General features: G+C 47.3%; 1 protein-coding gene across 1 annotated transcript in view; it reads left to right on the top strand.

Annotated features, from left to right (window-relative positions):
• The window catches only part of LOC131667951 (unconventional myosin-XV), a 51,931-nt gene extending 35,536 nt beyond the window's left edge, over nt 1-16,395 (top strand). The window contains exons 28-35 of the mRNA XM_058941732.1: nt 12,016-12,383; nt 13,933-14,227; nt 14,677-15,072; nt 15,148-15,332; nt 15,413-15,545; nt 15,625-15,838; nt 15,922-16,058; nt 16,147-16,395. Of these exons, the coding sequence (XP_058797715.1) occupies nt 12,016-12,383; nt 13,933-14,227; nt 14,677-15,072; nt 15,148-15,332; nt 15,413-15,545; nt 15,625-15,838; nt 15,922-16,058; nt 16,147-16,383 (1,965 nt within the window). The 3' untranslated portion in view covers nt 16,384-16,395. The remainder of the gene's footprint in view (nt 1-12,015; nt 12,384-13,932; nt 14,228-14,676; nt 15,073-15,147; nt 15,333-15,412; nt 15,546-15,624; nt 15,839-15,921; nt 16,059-16,146) is intronic.
• The last annotated feature ends 909 nt before the right edge of the window (nt 16,396-17,304 follow it).

Genomic DNA, 17,304 nt, shown 5'->3' on the forward strand with positions numbered 1-17,304 from the left:
TAAATTCTAATGCATACTCTCTGCGCGCTGTTTGCAGATGCAAACGGCTCAATCGGAATGTCAGGAAAAGAAAATGAGGATTCCCGCGCACGCGCGCGTACGTGCATCCGATGGAAAACTCGTTCTCGCATTATTATAAAGAAGTCGTACTCTTGGTCGATTTCAGCGGAAAAACCCGCGCAGGCGTCGCTCGTCTCGTAATTTGCATTGGCTATCGTCGCCGCTGCACTTTAATGAAGATAAAGGCGCGCACGTTCCCCGACCGATAAAGCATTTGCACTCCTCTCTTTCTCCGTCTCCGCGCCGCCCGTCGCACGCGGAAAAAGAAAAACAAACAATAAAGGCAACTATAGCCGAGCGTCGAGCAAACGTAGCTGATTACACATCGCTAAAAGGATGTGTGCGCGCTTTTTTCTCTCGTCGCTGTACAGGCTTTCAACGCAAAGGCAACAATACCGATGTTGAGCTGTACATAGATGGCTCGCGGCTCCCTTCGCCGAAAGCATTTGAATAACAATAAGGTATATTCGTTCAACCTGGAGACGCGCAGCTATGGCAGTACGTCGGCTGAATTTGCAATAGTCACGCGGCGCTCGCGCTTAAAATGCACGCCGAGCCAGCGACGCCGCGGAACGAAATAAAATCATTGTGTTTTTAATTACGCGTAAAATAAGCCGGCGGTAATTTAACGTTGCGTAATCTACTGTTAAATAATAGCACCGATGGACGACCTGCGTAGAATTACAGTTGTCACGCCAGCCAACTCTGAAAAGGCGCTCGACCAAACGACAAAACAAGCCAAGACCAACGCGACACGGAAAGACCACAAGAAGCCCTTTTTGTTCATACTAAAACATCAGCAGCGATGACTTCATTCTTTACTTTTTTCGTGTACTTTCTTACGATGACACATCGTGTGTGTGTGTGTGTGTGTGTGTGTGTGTGTGTGTGTGTGTGTGTGTGTGTGTGTGTGTGTGTGTGTGTGTGTGTGTGTGTGTGTGTGCGCGCGTGCATGTCTAGCGAAGGGGGATGCACCTGCGGGCTCCGGCGGAAGTGGCCGATTAAAGAGAGCCCGAAAGAGTGAGCGACGTATACCGCTCACGACGTCCTTCTTCCCCACGCCGATAATGCGTCACCGCACGCGTTTGGATTACAAATCGCCACTTGGCTTTCAATTGAAAATCAAACTGACACGCGTTTGCGAATGATATACAACGCGTGGAAAGTCCGTCATGCCTTACGAAGTACGAAGATGCACGGATGCATTATGCTAATGAAAACTCTTGACAACTCGAAAACCGTCGGCAATTGAACATCTTTCTCTTCGTGATCTCGCGTGAAAGTTACGTCTACTGGCCCCGGGGCTTACGAGCCTGCGTCGAAAGTCCTGAAATGTTGGGGTCTACCTGCAGCATTCGTCGCCGCCTCGACGAAGGATCAGACGAACGTTATTATTATCGCGAGCACATCTTTACTGGTGGGGAAAAAATGAAAAAAAAAAAAACTGGAAAATCTCTCGTGGAGACTTCTGTTAATCATGGAATTTCGGAAACAATGCTTCGAGAGATAGCTTCTGCTTTAGAGTGTACGTGTAGACCTGTTTGTCTTTTTTTCCCTACGTCTGTGTATACGTACGCATGAGAAATCGAAGGGCCGCGCGCGCGAGAGCGATGATTTCTCTTTCGACGCTGGGAGGCGGTGGTAGCGGAGCAAAAATGCCTCGTGAGCGCGCGAAGATTGATTAGTGTCAATTGCACGAGCGGAGAGAAAAAAAAAATACTCCAGAGCTATTGCTCGCGTTGACAGGTTAATTAGTACCGTTTTGATAAACAATGTTGCTCGCTCAAAGCGCTTTATGTAAGACTTGTCCCTGGGCAGCACGCGCTTACCGTGCACTTTAGCAGCATCCTTTCGCGAAGCGCGAGCGCGTATCGTGTAATTAGCTACGCATCCCAAGATTGTTCAAATTATTAAGACGAAACTCTCGGCAAATATCTGATGCGCAAAAACCCAACCTTGGACCAAGTTGTGCGCATCGTCAATTTTATTTTTTTTTGCAACGCCGCACCTTCAAATGGTGTTGTGCCCGTGGGCCAATCATCTCCAGACTTGAAAAAAGATAGGACAAAGAAGTCGAGAAAGAAGGACGGTTCGTCGAAAAAGTAAATTCCCCTTCGCCTCTTGAGTCAAACAAAAAATGCCGTGGGAGCGAGAAAAAAAAAACAAGGAGCGAGTGTGCACTGGTGTACTGGCAGTGGTGGCTTCCGGTCAGGCACTTCCGCGTGACTCCTACCGGTGTGTGTATATAATATATACGCTACGACGCTCGACTAGACGTTGTAGCTCCCTTTTTTTATTCATTTACTTCTCTACAAGGAGATTGCGTGACCGAGGTTTTTCTGGTTTGTTATGAAAACGCAGCAGCGGTTCGATGGACGCGAACGGGCGCATGTGTACCGTTATATCTGGAAGCTCGCCTTCGGGAATCACATGCATAATCGTAATTATTGGAGCATTTAGTGACGATTTGACACACTTCGAAATGACGCACACGTGTGTCCGTGAGTATACGCGCGCGCGCGTGTATGCGTGCTACCTAAAGTACGAGGGTTCGAAACAATTGCTGGGGAAGAGAGAGAAAGAGAGAGAAAGAGTGCGTAAGCGCGTGCCGATAAATCAGATTGGCTATTGCTCAAGTGGCTATTATGAGTTTGCTACTCGCGTACAATCCAGCCAGGCGTCTCCGGTTTGTATAGCGCTCTTTTTCTCTTCTCTCCCCCTTTCGCGCATACCGCGCGCGATTATTGAATATTCGCTCGGCGCGCGCTGCGTAATGATTCCACGGAGCGAACGCTAATTGCACGCTATCAAACAATTCGACCGCCTACGTATAAAGCCAATGCGCCCGTCTCTTGGCGAGCGCGCTGGCAGCCGCTTCTTCCATTCCAGAGGCATCAATTAAATAGAAGGGACTGCGCGCGCGCGCGCATGCAAATGTCCGCGAGCGCGACCCAGATTAAGCGCATACCACGCGCTCTCTCGCACGCCGGCGGCGAGCGAGCGCGGCTCGCACACAGGTAGCGTAGCCGCGCGGCCAAGTCGGCGCGCTGCGGGGAGCGACGTCGAGCGAGGAACGCGAGCGCGCGCACGGCAGCCGCTGCTCCTCGAGTGCCTGCGCCCGCCGCGGCTGCTCCGTGCAGTCAGTTGACCGAGCATCGCCGCGGCGAACGCTGTGCGGTTTCCGAAACTCGCGCGCGGCTCTTTTTTTCTCCTTCTCTTTTCTCGTTGAGCTTCGTTGTGCGGTGCGTCGTTGCATTCTCTTCTTTATGGTTTACCCAAAAGGATGTGCTTCGTGCGAGGATACCCTTAGTTTTTTTTTCTTTCGCTTATTTTTGTGAAGAGATACGGGTTTTGCTGTTGCTGTCGTTATTGTCGCTTGTTTTTGCTTTGCCAGCGCATTTTTCTTTATTATACGTGCCACATTGATATAGGACGGACGCATTTCACGAATTGCATCTGTACACGTATCTTCACTATGAAACTGGCGAGTTGTGTGCATGAAATAGAGCGAAAGAAAGTCTGATCTAGAAAGTCAAAATGACAAGAGACGGCTTCTTTTTCATCTGATGAGAGAGTGAGTGAGAGAGAGAGAGAGAGAGAGAGAGAGCATTATTACAAAAGACATTGAATTGCACCGGAATATACGCGTCGAACTTATAATATCAAATATTCTGTTGATCAGTAAACCTTTAGTGGGTCTTTTCTGTCGCAATCTAAATGAAAGGTACCTATATTACTGTAAGCGTACATATTTGCCTGCCACCCGTGCAACACCCGTGAAAAGGTAAACATTCGTGGCACAGCAGCGGACTCGCATTATTCATCGCACAGTCGAAGAAAAGAACCCCACGCGCTCGCCACTGTACATAATAACTCTGCTGTGTTGCGGAGCCGAGCAAGCAAATCTTCCCCGGCGCGTCGCTTGCGCCGATGAGACGTTCAATTATACATGCGCCGGCGTCTTGCAATTTTTTTTCATGCGAAGTGTGCATGCTGCGTCCGAGTCGTTTCGTAAACAGCGTCATTACACGTCGTGCACGCAGCCGAAGGGAGAAAAATGCCGTGGGGATCGAGCTCGTTACGCACCCTTGACGCGCAAACCGCGATCCATAACATTTTCGAATCCAATAGCAATTACGATTCTCGCGACGGAGTGCTCGTAACAAGGCGTACCTTACTCGTAATTAACCAAAAGCCGCAAACAAAACTACCAAGTCGTTACTGCAAAGCGCGCGCGAGCGCGCTTGGTACGCGAGACAAATCCCTTCACTGTTTCACACAGACGCAGACGCGCGCGCGCACTCCGTGAGGATTGGAATGCCGCGAGGTTCGAGTTCCGCATCTGCTTCGGGTGCACGTATGAAAGCCGATGATTTCGGTTCTCTATTCCATGGTGCGCGAGGGGTTGCGCAAACGCGCGGGCCGCGAGTGTGTCCGCGAGACTGACAATCTAAAAGCCGAAAGCGCGCGCACGTGCGTAATGTATAGGCGCGCGCTTACGGCCTGATGCAATGCCAATGGAATGGCGAACTTTCGGTCGCGCGCAGCTGCGCTCGCCGGAGATTTCAACGCGACGATGGCCTGCTGCCACGATTTATTTCACTTTCGATTGCGTCCATACGCGACGCGACTGCGTATACGCGCTCGGCTTTATCAGCCAGTCGGCGCTCGCTTCCACGACGAAGTCTTCTCTCTCGTCGTCGACGAGTGCGAGCTCAATGTCGCTGTAACCTCGGAAAATTTAGCATGTAGCTAGGCTCATCGCATATACATTGCGGTGGCGTGCATGCGAAATTGTTCCCGGGACAAAAGAGTCTGCTCTCTTGTAAAAAAGAGCGAGCGAGAGAGAGAGAGAGAGAGAGAGTGCTTATCTCGTTGAGTTTGCATACGATTTCCGTTTCGCGCATACGTACAACGTGGCATATGTATGTACGTGTACGTGGTGATGATGACGAACTCTCACTCTCCGAAATATCGCACCCTTTGCGTAATCTGCAGCTGTTACTGCTGCTGCACGCCTCGGCAATCGGCTTAACAATGTGGCGAAAAAAAGAGAGTGAGAAAGACAGACAGAGAGAGAGAGAGAGAGAGAGAGAAACAGCAACACCAGCATCGTACAATTGTGCAAGTCGACGCCGCAGACTCTTCTTCCTCATCTCCCAATCGGTCAAACTGTCGGTGTGATTATTCCTCTCCGAGGGATTCTGATGGATCGCGGTTGGGAAATCGTTGCTTCGTTCTTTTTTTGCCTTCGCGCGAGCTCGACGTGCTGGAATTTCTTGTTTATTAATTGAACGCCGTTTCCTCCTCATTTCGTCTTTGCCGTTGTTGTGCGCTGCGTAGAAACTAACTGTGATTGCTTCATTGGGTGGAAAGTCACGATACACGGATAATCGTGCTAATTATTTGCAGGCTAATTAGTTATCGACAATTCTATTGTACGAAGCCGAGTGTACGCGTACGCGAATAACGAAGAAATAACAATTTCGATGTAAATTGTTTTCTCTTCGATTGTGATGGGATGCCGTGGGTGCCGTTACAGTTCGAAAAATTTTCGCAGCGAAACTAAGGTTTTGCATCGTGCAATGAGAACATTCCGATCTCGACCTCGAGAAATTAAAGTAATGACAAAACCGGCTAATTTTCCAACTGCTGTATTATTTTACAACTCTGGAAAACGCTTCGGAAATAATTGGGTTTGCCCCGAGGATTTCGTAAGTCACTCACTTGCGGAGGAATAATGTAAGGTATTTTGCGCTTACGTAAAGCTCGCAATTCCACCGCGCGGTTGCGAGCTTTGAATTTCCAAGATTTCCATTTTTTTTTTGCACCATATGAGCCTTTGGCAATTTTCCATTCGCGGTAGACTGTTTGAATGTGTACATTTATGGCGTACGCTCGGTATCATGAAAATTCAATGGGGTATAAAAGCGTTGTCACTTGGTATCGCTGAATTATTTATATTCATTAGATATCGACAAAACGAATGAATCACGCTGAATAGGACATCTAAAACACCTTTCTCTATGATAAACAAACTTGGAATAACTTTTCATAAACTCGTATGATTTTATTCTCTTTATGATTTGATTTCTTTTCAAAAATGAAAAAAAAAACTGAAACTCCAATATTTATTTCAATTTTAACTCGTCGTTTGTAACGGTATATTCTCTCTCTCTCTCTCTCTCTCTCTCTCTCAGTCTCTCGAAAAAAAAGGCTCCGTTAATAAGCTTGAATACACATTAACACGGAACATAATCTGGCCGATAAAAATTTGTCGAAAAATCTCGTAGTTGTTCATCACTTTATTGAGTCACCCACACGTCGAGAAAAAGAGGAAAAAGTAGCGTATATCCTTATGACGGTACAATACGGATTCGAGTCTCTGTCTCTTTCTTTCTTGGGCGCGGGATAATCGTAATGAAAGGCGCTGTTTCATTGTCCCGCGGCTGAAGCGGCGGACGGATCTCACGAGTTTTCCCACGGCGGCGCAACTCCTCGCGCTGAAGACAAGCCTTTTCGAGTTTCCTCCTTCCGTCCGTCTTTCCAAAATCCAGACGGCGCGTGCGTAAACTGAAGATTCTTCAGTCAACTTTGGGGTTTTCGAATAATTAGCGTGAAATACGAGCACAGGACATAGCTCGTTTAGTTTCGACTCCTGCGAGGCTATTATATTCAAATGGGTCGGAATAAATTTCGGAGAGCTATAGTCGTGGCGCTCCTCGCGCACAGTTAAAATGCCTCGAAAAGAAGATGGGTATTAATCGCGAGCTTGTCGACGCTTGTCGACACTATGCAACATTAGCAACAACAAGAAAAAAGCAACCAACTTAAAGTCTCCGACTCGAAGTCGATTAGCAATCGTCCAGGCAAAGCGCTTATGGGCACGCGTCTCGACCTCTTTGCCTCTCGGGATGTAGGACACTCGACGCGACGAGGCTAAGAAAAATGTCCGTGTTGTCCGCCTGACGACCTTCGGCCGCGATGACTCGGCGCGGGGATGTGATTCGCGTTCAATGTCGCTCCTATTCAGCAAAGCAAAGCAGCTCTCTGACCGTCTCTTTCGCGTCGAAGATGATGATTATTATTGGAGAAAGTTAGGCTTTCGATACACGATGATTTCTCGCACGAAGCACATCTCTCGCTGCAGCGAGTATATAATTGGGATCGCTCGAACATCGGCACGATTATTTTTCTCAATACATAGGATTCTCTGGAAGGGATCAGTATAAGTGAAAGTGAGTGTGTGATCGTTCGAAGGCAAAGCGAAGATGATGATGGAACGCGAGGTGACGGACTCGGAGGGAGTCTTCTCGCGGAGGCTGCAGAGCAACTGGGCCGAGCTGCCTCAGACGCTGCGCAAAAAGCAACGTCACCGGCCGGAAATACTCAGCCAGTTTACCGACATGTCGGAGTCTGAGTGCGAGTACCGTAGCCTTAGCAGCAGCCACTACCAGAGCAACAACAACAACAGTCACGTGGTCAATAAGCGCGTGGTTCGAAGATCCGAGTTCTTGCGCAGATTGGAGAACAGGAATTTGCTGCATCTGCAGCATCCGCCGCAACCGCAGTACGGCCCGCCGGTGTCACAGCAGCAACAGCAGCAGCAGCAGCAGCAGCAATTGTTCAGGAGGTCTCTGCCAGATTACAGGTTGCAATACGAAGCTAAGGATATTCGGAGACGGAGCCTCGTTAATCTCGATAACGGCAACGGCAATTCTCACTTTCACGAGAAGTACAGTGCCAAGTTGCATTTCTCCGACGATGAGAGGAAAACCAATTCGCCGGATAGCCTGCTAGTGAGATCCTCCGAGTCGGAGTCCAGCATCAGCGACGAGTACGGTCACACGGACGACTCGGGCGCTTTTCTCGAGAAAGCTTCGCCCTTCGACAAGAGGAAGCAGAGCTGCTCCAGCGGCAAGAGAATCGAGAGCGAGCACCAGCCGCAGTCGATAACTTTTCGGCACAGAGTCGCCAAATTCTTCAACAAACAGACCCCTGAGACGAACGGCAAGAGTCCCGAGTCAGTCAACAAACTCGACGTCAATAAGAACAACGTACAGGCGAAAAAGGAGAAGTTCGAGTACGAGAACATTCCGCGGATCGACTTGGCGAAGCTCGAGCAACGCAAACAGCCGAGTATCGAGCAGCTGCGAATGGAGGAAGGCTGTCAACTGCGCAATCGACGCAACTCGAACATCGAGCAGCCAAAAAGCATGGAAGAGTTACGTCTCATCAAAGATTACTACGTGGACGCTCATCAATCCACGAAGAATTCCAATGAAGCCAACGAGGAAGGCAGCAAGCTTAGCGTACGAGAGATTCTCAAGAGGTTCGAGGAGTTAAGATCCCAGCCAAGCGATGGTGATCGCACGCTCAATACTATTCAGGAAACTTTGCAGAAGCTCGACGAGAAGGTCAAGAGCTATCAGGTGCTTACAACTCTGCCTTTGTGTTTTCAGTGGGAAAGTGCAGACTTAATTAGCAGTCGCGCAGTCGTTAGTCAAACGGATCTCGTAAATTTGTTTTTATTGTTTTCCGCGTTATGATATTGACGCGCTCTCGTGAAAAACTTTCTAATTGGCTGTTTTCGCGAAAACAAAAGTTGAACAACGACAAGGTGAACCGAAAGGAATGACGATTCATCTCCATAAATTTCGCGATCGACAACCCACCATCAAAAACTCAGTCAAGTTTTCGCTCGAGGCTGTAATAGATCTGTGCTCGTCAACTCTTTGTCCAATAACACTTTTCGGTCGTCATCATACGATCATCTTTGCCTTTGGTGACTTTCGCCGATTAATCTCTTGTGAGCGAGAGAGCGCAGTAGTATGATATACCTTTCACTGCAGAATGTGAAATTCAGAACGGAAACGGCTGTTTTGCGCACATTCCGAACGCTTCTTTTTTCAACTCTAGGATGAGAAAAGAGGCGACGAGGTCGCGTCGCGCATACGTATAGTTGATTTATGATGGTTAAAGCGACCAACGTGAAAAGTGTTTTCGCGCGCGCGGATTACTCGTCCCATCGCTCAATGTCGAGGATTCGCTTTTTTTTCTCCCATCGCGCATCGATTTAATCCGCTATAAAACTCGATTTTTTATTTTGCAGCGCGTTCCTCTTCTCGCACGGTATCACTTTGTCGGACACTCCTCTTTTCCCTTCTAATTTTAGCCACGCGCGCCGACTGTTATTTAAAAATAATACTGTTTCTCCTGACACACAATCAGCTCGTTGCGTTCGCGAGGAATCGCGGGTACCGGCTAGCGCGAAAATATAATTAAAAAAAAAGCGAAACGGTTTTCCCGGGACGAATCGCGTTAATGTCGCGTGCTTTCCAGCCGATTTTTATCCCGCGGCATGTGTACCGTTTGTGCATCACGATCAGTCATTGTTCAACCTATTACGCCAGAGCGCGGCCAGCCAACAGGAGGCGATTGAACAAACGAGAGAAAAAGGGACGACCTGCTCGATGAGCCGTTCCACGGCTGTTATTACTTCGCGGCCGTGTAATGCACCTACCCGAATTAATTGGCGTTGTATCTACCCGCTTTCCTTGACTGATACGAGATGAATTCTGATTTTTTATAATTTGTTGCTTCCTAATATTATTAAGTGCGAAAAAATCTTGATAGTTTGGAATTTTACCTCGTTTTGGAGATTGTTTTTTATTTGAATAAGACAGAACACCACGACAAAAGATTGAAACGAAAATTGATGTCTATGAGTGTTAATTAATGGTTCTTTCATGGAGTTCAATGGTATGATTAGTAACGCCTACTAGAATCTAATGCTCTTCATGAAGTTTATTACCATTATGCATCTGGTTATAAAGTTACAGTTATTATGGTAAATTTTCCGTTACTTCTAATTCTAACGTTTAACGATTCAACATAATCTTTATTGCGGTAAAAAGTAATACTATTTGCAACTGTTAGGAATTCTAATTTCGATAAAAAGAGAAATGAAATGTTTAACGACGGCCAACGGTATAACTATTTAAGATTCATCAATTTCTCCGCCAAAAAACGATCTCCGCAAAGACAAACAGCTTACAGAAGCTGAAGCGCAGTCTGTCCTTCGAAAGCATGCAGCGCAAAGCGGATTTCCTTGATAACGCGCTAGCGAGTGCGCAAGGCAAGATGCTCGCAAGCGTGCGCGCGAAGGTCGACGACCGGAGATGAAGTTTCGTTCTGTTCCTTATTAACGCGCTTGCGCCCGTTACGCCGCGTGCGCCGGCGATGCGGCGACTGCCAAGCCGCTACCTGTACGTATGCGTGCAAGGTGGAGCTCACTATGCATTTATCATTCGTACGTATTCAATTATTTTTTCACCTTAGGCTACGCTCTCGCGGTTTCCAAGTTCAGGGACGTTTGGCACGTATCGACGCGCGCGTACAAACGTGAAGAATCATCCTCGCGACAAGAGCTATTCGCGCATTGTGCCACTTTCCGCGCTTCCACGGCTTAAAACTCAAGAAAATCGTCATTCGTCCTAAAACTTCAAGCTACTTTCTATTAAAGTTTCCAGCGAGGAATTTCCATTTATAACGTTAACGACCGAGGCAAGAAAAGAGGAACAATCGATCTTTCTTGAGTCTCGTTGCGTTGTCTTTGACGTCGACGCCAGCCGGAAATTCGGCAATCGTGCGAAGAAGAAATGCTTGGCGGCGACGAGTGCGCTCTTGATGGAAGAAAGGATGAGAGAGAAGAAAAAGCTCTCTCATAACTGTACAAGCTCATGTGGGTCAGGGTCGGTGCAACTCGACGTTCATGTGCACGTGTATATCCGTACGGCTGAGGTATCTGGGACGTATAGTCGCGCGAAATTGCTTTGCCGACGATGGTCCGGCTTTCCACGCACCAGAGTACGTAGACACACGCGAGTGTAACCTGAAATTGCGACGAGAAGAAGCTGAATAACTCGCTAGCCAGCTCGCTCCATTATTACTACACTCTTACTGCAATAGCTTCCTTTTTTCCGTTGGTCGCACGTATACTTTGAGGTTTGATGGTTCGTGGTTTCGTAGTTGAGCGAGCAAAAGAAAGCAAATTCCTCGAAGATAATAATTGCAGTCCATTACAATGAGAAATTGAGCCGAAACTTATACCGGCAACATTCTCGAATCATCTGTCTCTGGACTGGGCGAAAACTGCTCCAAGCGGATTGCCGATCGTCGGCTATTTCTCGTTCTCTCGGTGCGCGCGGCGCGTTTTTTTCTGCTCTACACGGCTCGCGCAGCTTCCTGGCTCGCGGCGAAAATCGACGCGGAGTACCGGTACCCGGCAGGCCGCGTTACGTGTTTTTCGCGCGCCTTGTGCGTCCGTGAAACGGAAACCGCGAGATTTCAGCTACTTCGTCGAATGATGCTGAGTAACGCGAGCTTCATTTGTTGCTCGATACAGCCTGCAAATTAGCCTCGCCTTCGCAACAATTTCCGAAGGATAAATGACTCGATATTCGTTCCCTACGATTGTTCGTAAAGCGACACCAGCTACAACTGAATTTTTATCCTCGTCCTAAGTCCCAATTGATCCTTCGACATTGAAGACCACGCACCGTGAATTTCTCACGTACGAAACCGTGGGTACAGCATTTTCGCTTAGTCAAGAATGAGAACGCCGGTACGTGATAATTCAAGTACCTAATAAAGCTCGAAAATAAAGCGGTGCTCAGAGGCCACATCGCTGCGTGCGTGCATTTTTTGTAGCGGTCGCACTCCGACTGATTATAATTGCTCGTCAAGAGCAGATGTTGCGAGCATATGGCTGAGCCTAGAATAGTATCCTGCCCGCGCACTGGACGACCTGTACTTGTCTGTGAAATGCTTGGCAATCTATTCTCTCGAAACGATGATTACTACGAGAATGAAGTTTACGTTCGAAGTGATTCAACTCACCATTTTCTTTTTCTGGTCAAAGAATTTAACAATTTCATTTTTTCTCGATTGCAGGTCGAACAAAAGCCGGTACACAAGAGCCACCACCAGGACAATCATGTCTCGCAAATCAGCAAGTCGATCGTCTCGCAAACGAACCACGCGCACTACGGCTCGCCATCGTCCAGTCCCCAGCATCACGAGCTACCCAACGGGAACGTCTCGCGGAATGGCCACGTGGTCAATGGAATGCACTACCAAAAGAACGGCAAATCACCCCAGCAGCAGATTATCGCTCAGGAATGGCGACAGCAGGATGAAACTAATTCACGTTCGGAAGATGCAATGTACGAGGGCAGTAATGGCCAGTCACCGGTGGTCAATGATGGAAAGCACTCGCTCTTGCAGTACGCTATGCTCAACTTCCGCCAGAGCACCGACAAGTTAGTCTCTTTTTTGCCAAACGACATTATTGCGACTTGCGACACAAGTTGGTCTCGATGACTCGGCATGGATTTCAATGAACGGAAACGTAACGCACGAACCGAAGACGTAGTTTATTGCTCGGATTAGAATACCGTCAAAATTAGCGAGAGGTTCGTGAATTTTTTGCCAGGATGAATTATCAGACGTGTCTTTGTTCAACCGAAATACATTAATGGGACGATTTGTCAAAGGCGACACACCTTTACTAGGACTTGTGCATTGTCACCTCAGAATTGATTTCATTTAGAACCGGCAGTTATTCAAATTTCAATTGAAGAGTGCGACCTCCGATTGCGCGCGAGTCGTAAAGAAACGAAGCGCTTCGTTAAAAGACCTCGAGAATCCGTCCATGCATTAATAATTTTATGACGGAAAGTTGAATGATCCATAAAGTCACTGAATGATATTACGGTCTTTCGTAAACAGTCGTTACATTATGAATGAAGTATACATAAAATTTAATACCGACAACGCTAAGGAAAAATATAATCGTCGTTCAGCTTGCATGTAATTTATTTTGGGGCACTTGAAAAAAATTTTTTTAATGATCTAGTTCTAGATATGGAAGCCAGCCGTGATTTGCCTGCGCAAAAAGTAATCAAGCGTTCCAATTTGGAAGCGCACTCCAGGAAGTAAAATCAATGCCGCGAGTTGTCGCAAGAAATTTCTATAATAAGGCAGGCGTAGCGCGCCTTTACTGTTAAGAGTCTACGTGCGCGTGACGAGAAAATATATTCCACAGCAACGTGATATTAAACCATATCAATGTAATTTCAATGATCGCTTTGCGAGCCTCTTAGGAAAAGAAAGCTGCAGCGCCATCACGCATACAATATACGAGTTCAACAGCCACATCTAATCTTGTCCCCGTATATGGTCAACTCGCTCGAGCTTTCGATCCTTTTTTTCTTGCTGCGCAACTAGCGCCGAGCGAAAGTTTTGCCTTGGAAGAAAAATCGTTCTCGTCTGTTTTTGGATGAAAAGTGGAGTAGGCACGTGTCGCGAAGCGAAGAGTTTGGAGCCGAGGCCGAGAAAGCTCATAGCGTGCGCTCGGCCACACGCGAAAGATCATCGCACGAAGTTTGTAGTTGTCGGCGCGGTGGGATGATGATGCCGCGTCTCTCGCATTTGCGCTCGGCTCGCAGCGCGAGTTACACGCATTTTTTCAAACTCGCCGCGAACAGCCGCGTGCCGTTTACCTTTGGTGCTCGGCATATCCGCGAGTTTTCGCTCTATTATTTGCTCGCGGTCCCGTCATTACTGTGCGCCAGAGAAGATAGGAAGATGCCTTGGTCGTCTTGCATGTGAGTTTTGAGCTAACGGTCAGGCGGGAGAGCGCGCAAGACAAAACGTGGAATTAGAAATGATTTTGCCGAGTAATTTACGTTCTAAGTATCCGTTAGCCATGCGCGGACGTGATCGCTAAGAAAAACAAAGCGAGGATCGTTGCGAAGCACGCCCGTCAAAACAGACAATTTGGACTTGACGAACTTGACTTTGCCGCAGATTCGAGATGCTCAAGACAGCGGACGGCTCGATAAGCGGCTCTCTCAAAGTCATCGAGTCGCTAAAGAGTAAGAAGAAAGGCAAGAAGGGCAAGGACGGAGCGGAATGGACGTGGAAAGAGCAAGTAGACCTGGTCAAGTTCTCGGCGGTGCCGATCGAGCAAAGTTTGCTCAGGTTGGACAACGAACTGAGTGGACTGGCGGTCGAGTGCTTCCTATGCCTGATGCGCTACATGGGCGATCAGCCGTTGCCGCCCGACATGAGCGAGGTCAAATGCGTCTATACCATCCTCATGGTCAGTATATTGCATTTCTTACACGGGCTGATAACATTTTTCTTCCTGTGACCGCGAAATTATCGGTGCTCGACTCGGGTTAACGCGGAAATTCAAGTCTAATTATGAATTGCGTGTGCTCTCGTTTTTTTTTTCGGCTTACGCTCGTTAAGGCACGCACAAAAAATTACGTTCCACAAAACCACGAATCGCTCATTGAAAATATATGCCTACGTTCCTTTAGCAAATCTCATTAAAATAATGCAATCTTTGCTAAACCTCAACAGCAGTAAGCAATTTGTAATAGATCATTATTCCCGAGAATTGATCGCACGATTTCGCCAGAACTGTTGGAAAGGATCGAATAGAATTGGTTGCGCAAGCAATGATTTTCGCGTAATTATCGGAAAAATCGGTGATAACTGCAGATAGCCAAGTGCAGAGGGTAATGCGAGATAATTCCATTGCAGCACTGCCACAAGTACGAGCAGCTGCGCGACGAGGTCTACTGTCAGCTGATGAAGCAAACGACGAACAACAAGAGTCCGAATCCCGACAGCTGTCAGCGGGGCTGGCGTCTGTTTAGCATTGTGGCCGCGTACTTCACGTGCAGCGAAGGCCTGAGACCCTACCTCAACAAATACCTGGAGACGGCGGCGTACGACAAGCGACGCGCCTATCACGGCACGGCCACCGTTTGCCTGCAGAATCTGCGCAAGACCGTGAAGTACGGCGGGCGGAAGAATGTGCCCAGCGTCGAGGAAATCATGGCCATCAGCGCCGGCAGAAATGCCAAGAGGCAGATTTATAGGCTGCCCGGTGGCACCGAGAGGGTTATCAATACCAAGTGCACCACTGTCGTACAGGTGAGTCGACGTTACGCCAACCCTTCTGAGAATCCGATCCAGATCGCTAGACTTGTCTTGGCGTCGATTTTGCAGGATGTTATCGAGGAGATGTGCAACGTTATATCCGTACGAAACCCCCACGAGATGGACGAGTTCTCGCTTTACTGCATCGTCGACGGCGACGCCTTCACCATGCCTCTGGCCAGGGACGAGTACGTTTTGGACGTGACGACGGAGCTGCACAAAAATCATCAGCTCTTCTACTTGATATTCTGCAGGTAAGCTGCGCGTGCACAAGCCGAAGATGCGCTCGCCTCGAGAGCTACTGGCGCCACAATCACGATTTTTCTCGCCGTAGGTCGGTCTGGTACTACCCATTGCGTCTGGATGCAGCGCTCTACGTCGAAGTAGTTTTCAATCAAATAGCGCCTGATTACCTGGAAGGCTTGCTGCTGGTTTTGCCCGGAGAGCATTTGCCTCAGGAAGTCATTGTAAGCTAATCAACGCGCTCTGCAATTTCCATGTATTTTAACTCTCAGCTGTACTGATGAGCTCTTCTCTGGTCTGCAGTACGACATGGCACAGATCGCTGCACTGCTGCATAGAGCGGCTGACGTGAAGAACGAAAGGGAAGAGCCGACGACCAAACGAATAAAGTATCTGCTGCCCAAGCCCGCGTTGAGCCTGCGAGAACCGCGACCACAACAGTGGGCCAACATGGTGCAGCAAGCTTGGGCCAATGTGCAGCTCACGTCCATTGCCAATTGCAAGGCGCAAGTACTTGGTGAGCAATCGATCCCGGCGTCGTTTAACGTTGGACAAATTGCGGCGATTCGATGGCTCAATCGTGCCTTACGTTTGTTTCAGAAATACTCTCAAAGTGGCCACTGTTCGGCTCGAGCTTCTTCGCCGTGAAGAGAGTGCCCGAGGGCAAAGAGAAGGGCGGCGACCACATCTTGGCATTGAATCGCCACGGAGTTCACTTTATCGACCTGATAACACACGTAAGTTAATCGATCTTCGAATAGGCGCGAGCTTCCATGGAGATCGAACGAATAACGTTCAATCGATCTTGTTCACCGACTTCCGTAGGAAACGCTCTACCACTATCCATACTCAGAGGTAATCTCAACGCGCAAAGTAAAGTCCGAGGAGGGCACGCTCTACCTGGACATGAAGTGCGGCAACCTGATGCAGCAGCGCATCACGAGGCTGCAAACCGAGCAAGCTCACGAAATTTCCCGTCTGATTCGCCAGTACATTACGATGGAGCAGAGGACTACTGGTAACCAGGGTGCGGCTCCAGTCAACGGCTACGGTCTCAGATAAACTGATAGTCTAGCTTGTTCTTCAAGTAATTTTTGTGCGAGCCGAGTCAGTTTATTATTGTCGAATATTCTCCCCATGTAAATATTATCGCGTAGCAACGACGATTAGTTAACACAAGCGCCCTACTACTCTGTTTACTTGTTTCCCAATCTCCCACCCCTTCTTCATTTTTTATTGTATGTGTACATTAGGTAAGGGCATAGGAATATGATTTTGCGCATTCGGCAAATCAACCAACTGCGAGAGACCAAGTGGAATTATTTTTTGTTCTTTGTTTGAGCTACATATATAAAATCGTACGTTGATTTGGCGAATGGCAAAGCGAAACGTGTTGCTTCTGTCTTCCAGTGGCGAAGTGAGAGAGATAAGAATGATATCCCATGCTGCCGAAGAAGTTACATGTATACTGTTTTCCTTTTTTTTTTATTTGTTTTTAAAAAAACAAAAAATTATATTTCATGTAACATGTTCATTTATCGTGGATTTACACATATGTTTATCACGTAAATACATTCGATTATCATTCAGAAGAAAAAAAGTTTACAGGTAATGAAACTCTTATTATTTATATATATTTTACATATATAAAGTGCAGCAAACAATTGATTGTAAACTATTGTTTCACTTCATTATGGTACAACTTACATGGAGACATGCAAAGTTTAACTAATAATAATATTGAATAAATGTCTTAATAATGAACAAAACTAACCGTTTTGCGATTGTTATTATTGATTATTAACACTGTATTACATTCGTATACATAAGTGTAAAGATGAGATGAGGAGGCGAAATCATGTTGAAAGTTTGTATTAAAAAATTGATATTTTAAAATACTGAAGTATTATTTTATTTGACACGTCAGTCTACTTATTTCTGAGAAATCAATATAAAAATCTCATTTTTTTTTAATTTCCAAAT

The sequence above is a fragment of the Phymastichus coffea genome, unplaced genomic scaffold (assembly GCF_024137745.1).
Source record: "Phymastichus coffea isolate CEN01 unplaced genomic scaffold, Cenicafe_Pcof_1.1 PCOF00072, whole genome shotgun sequence".
Taxonomy (NCBI): domain Eukaryota; kingdom Metazoa; phylum Arthropoda; class Insecta; order Hymenoptera; family Eulophidae; genus Phymastichus; species Phymastichus coffea.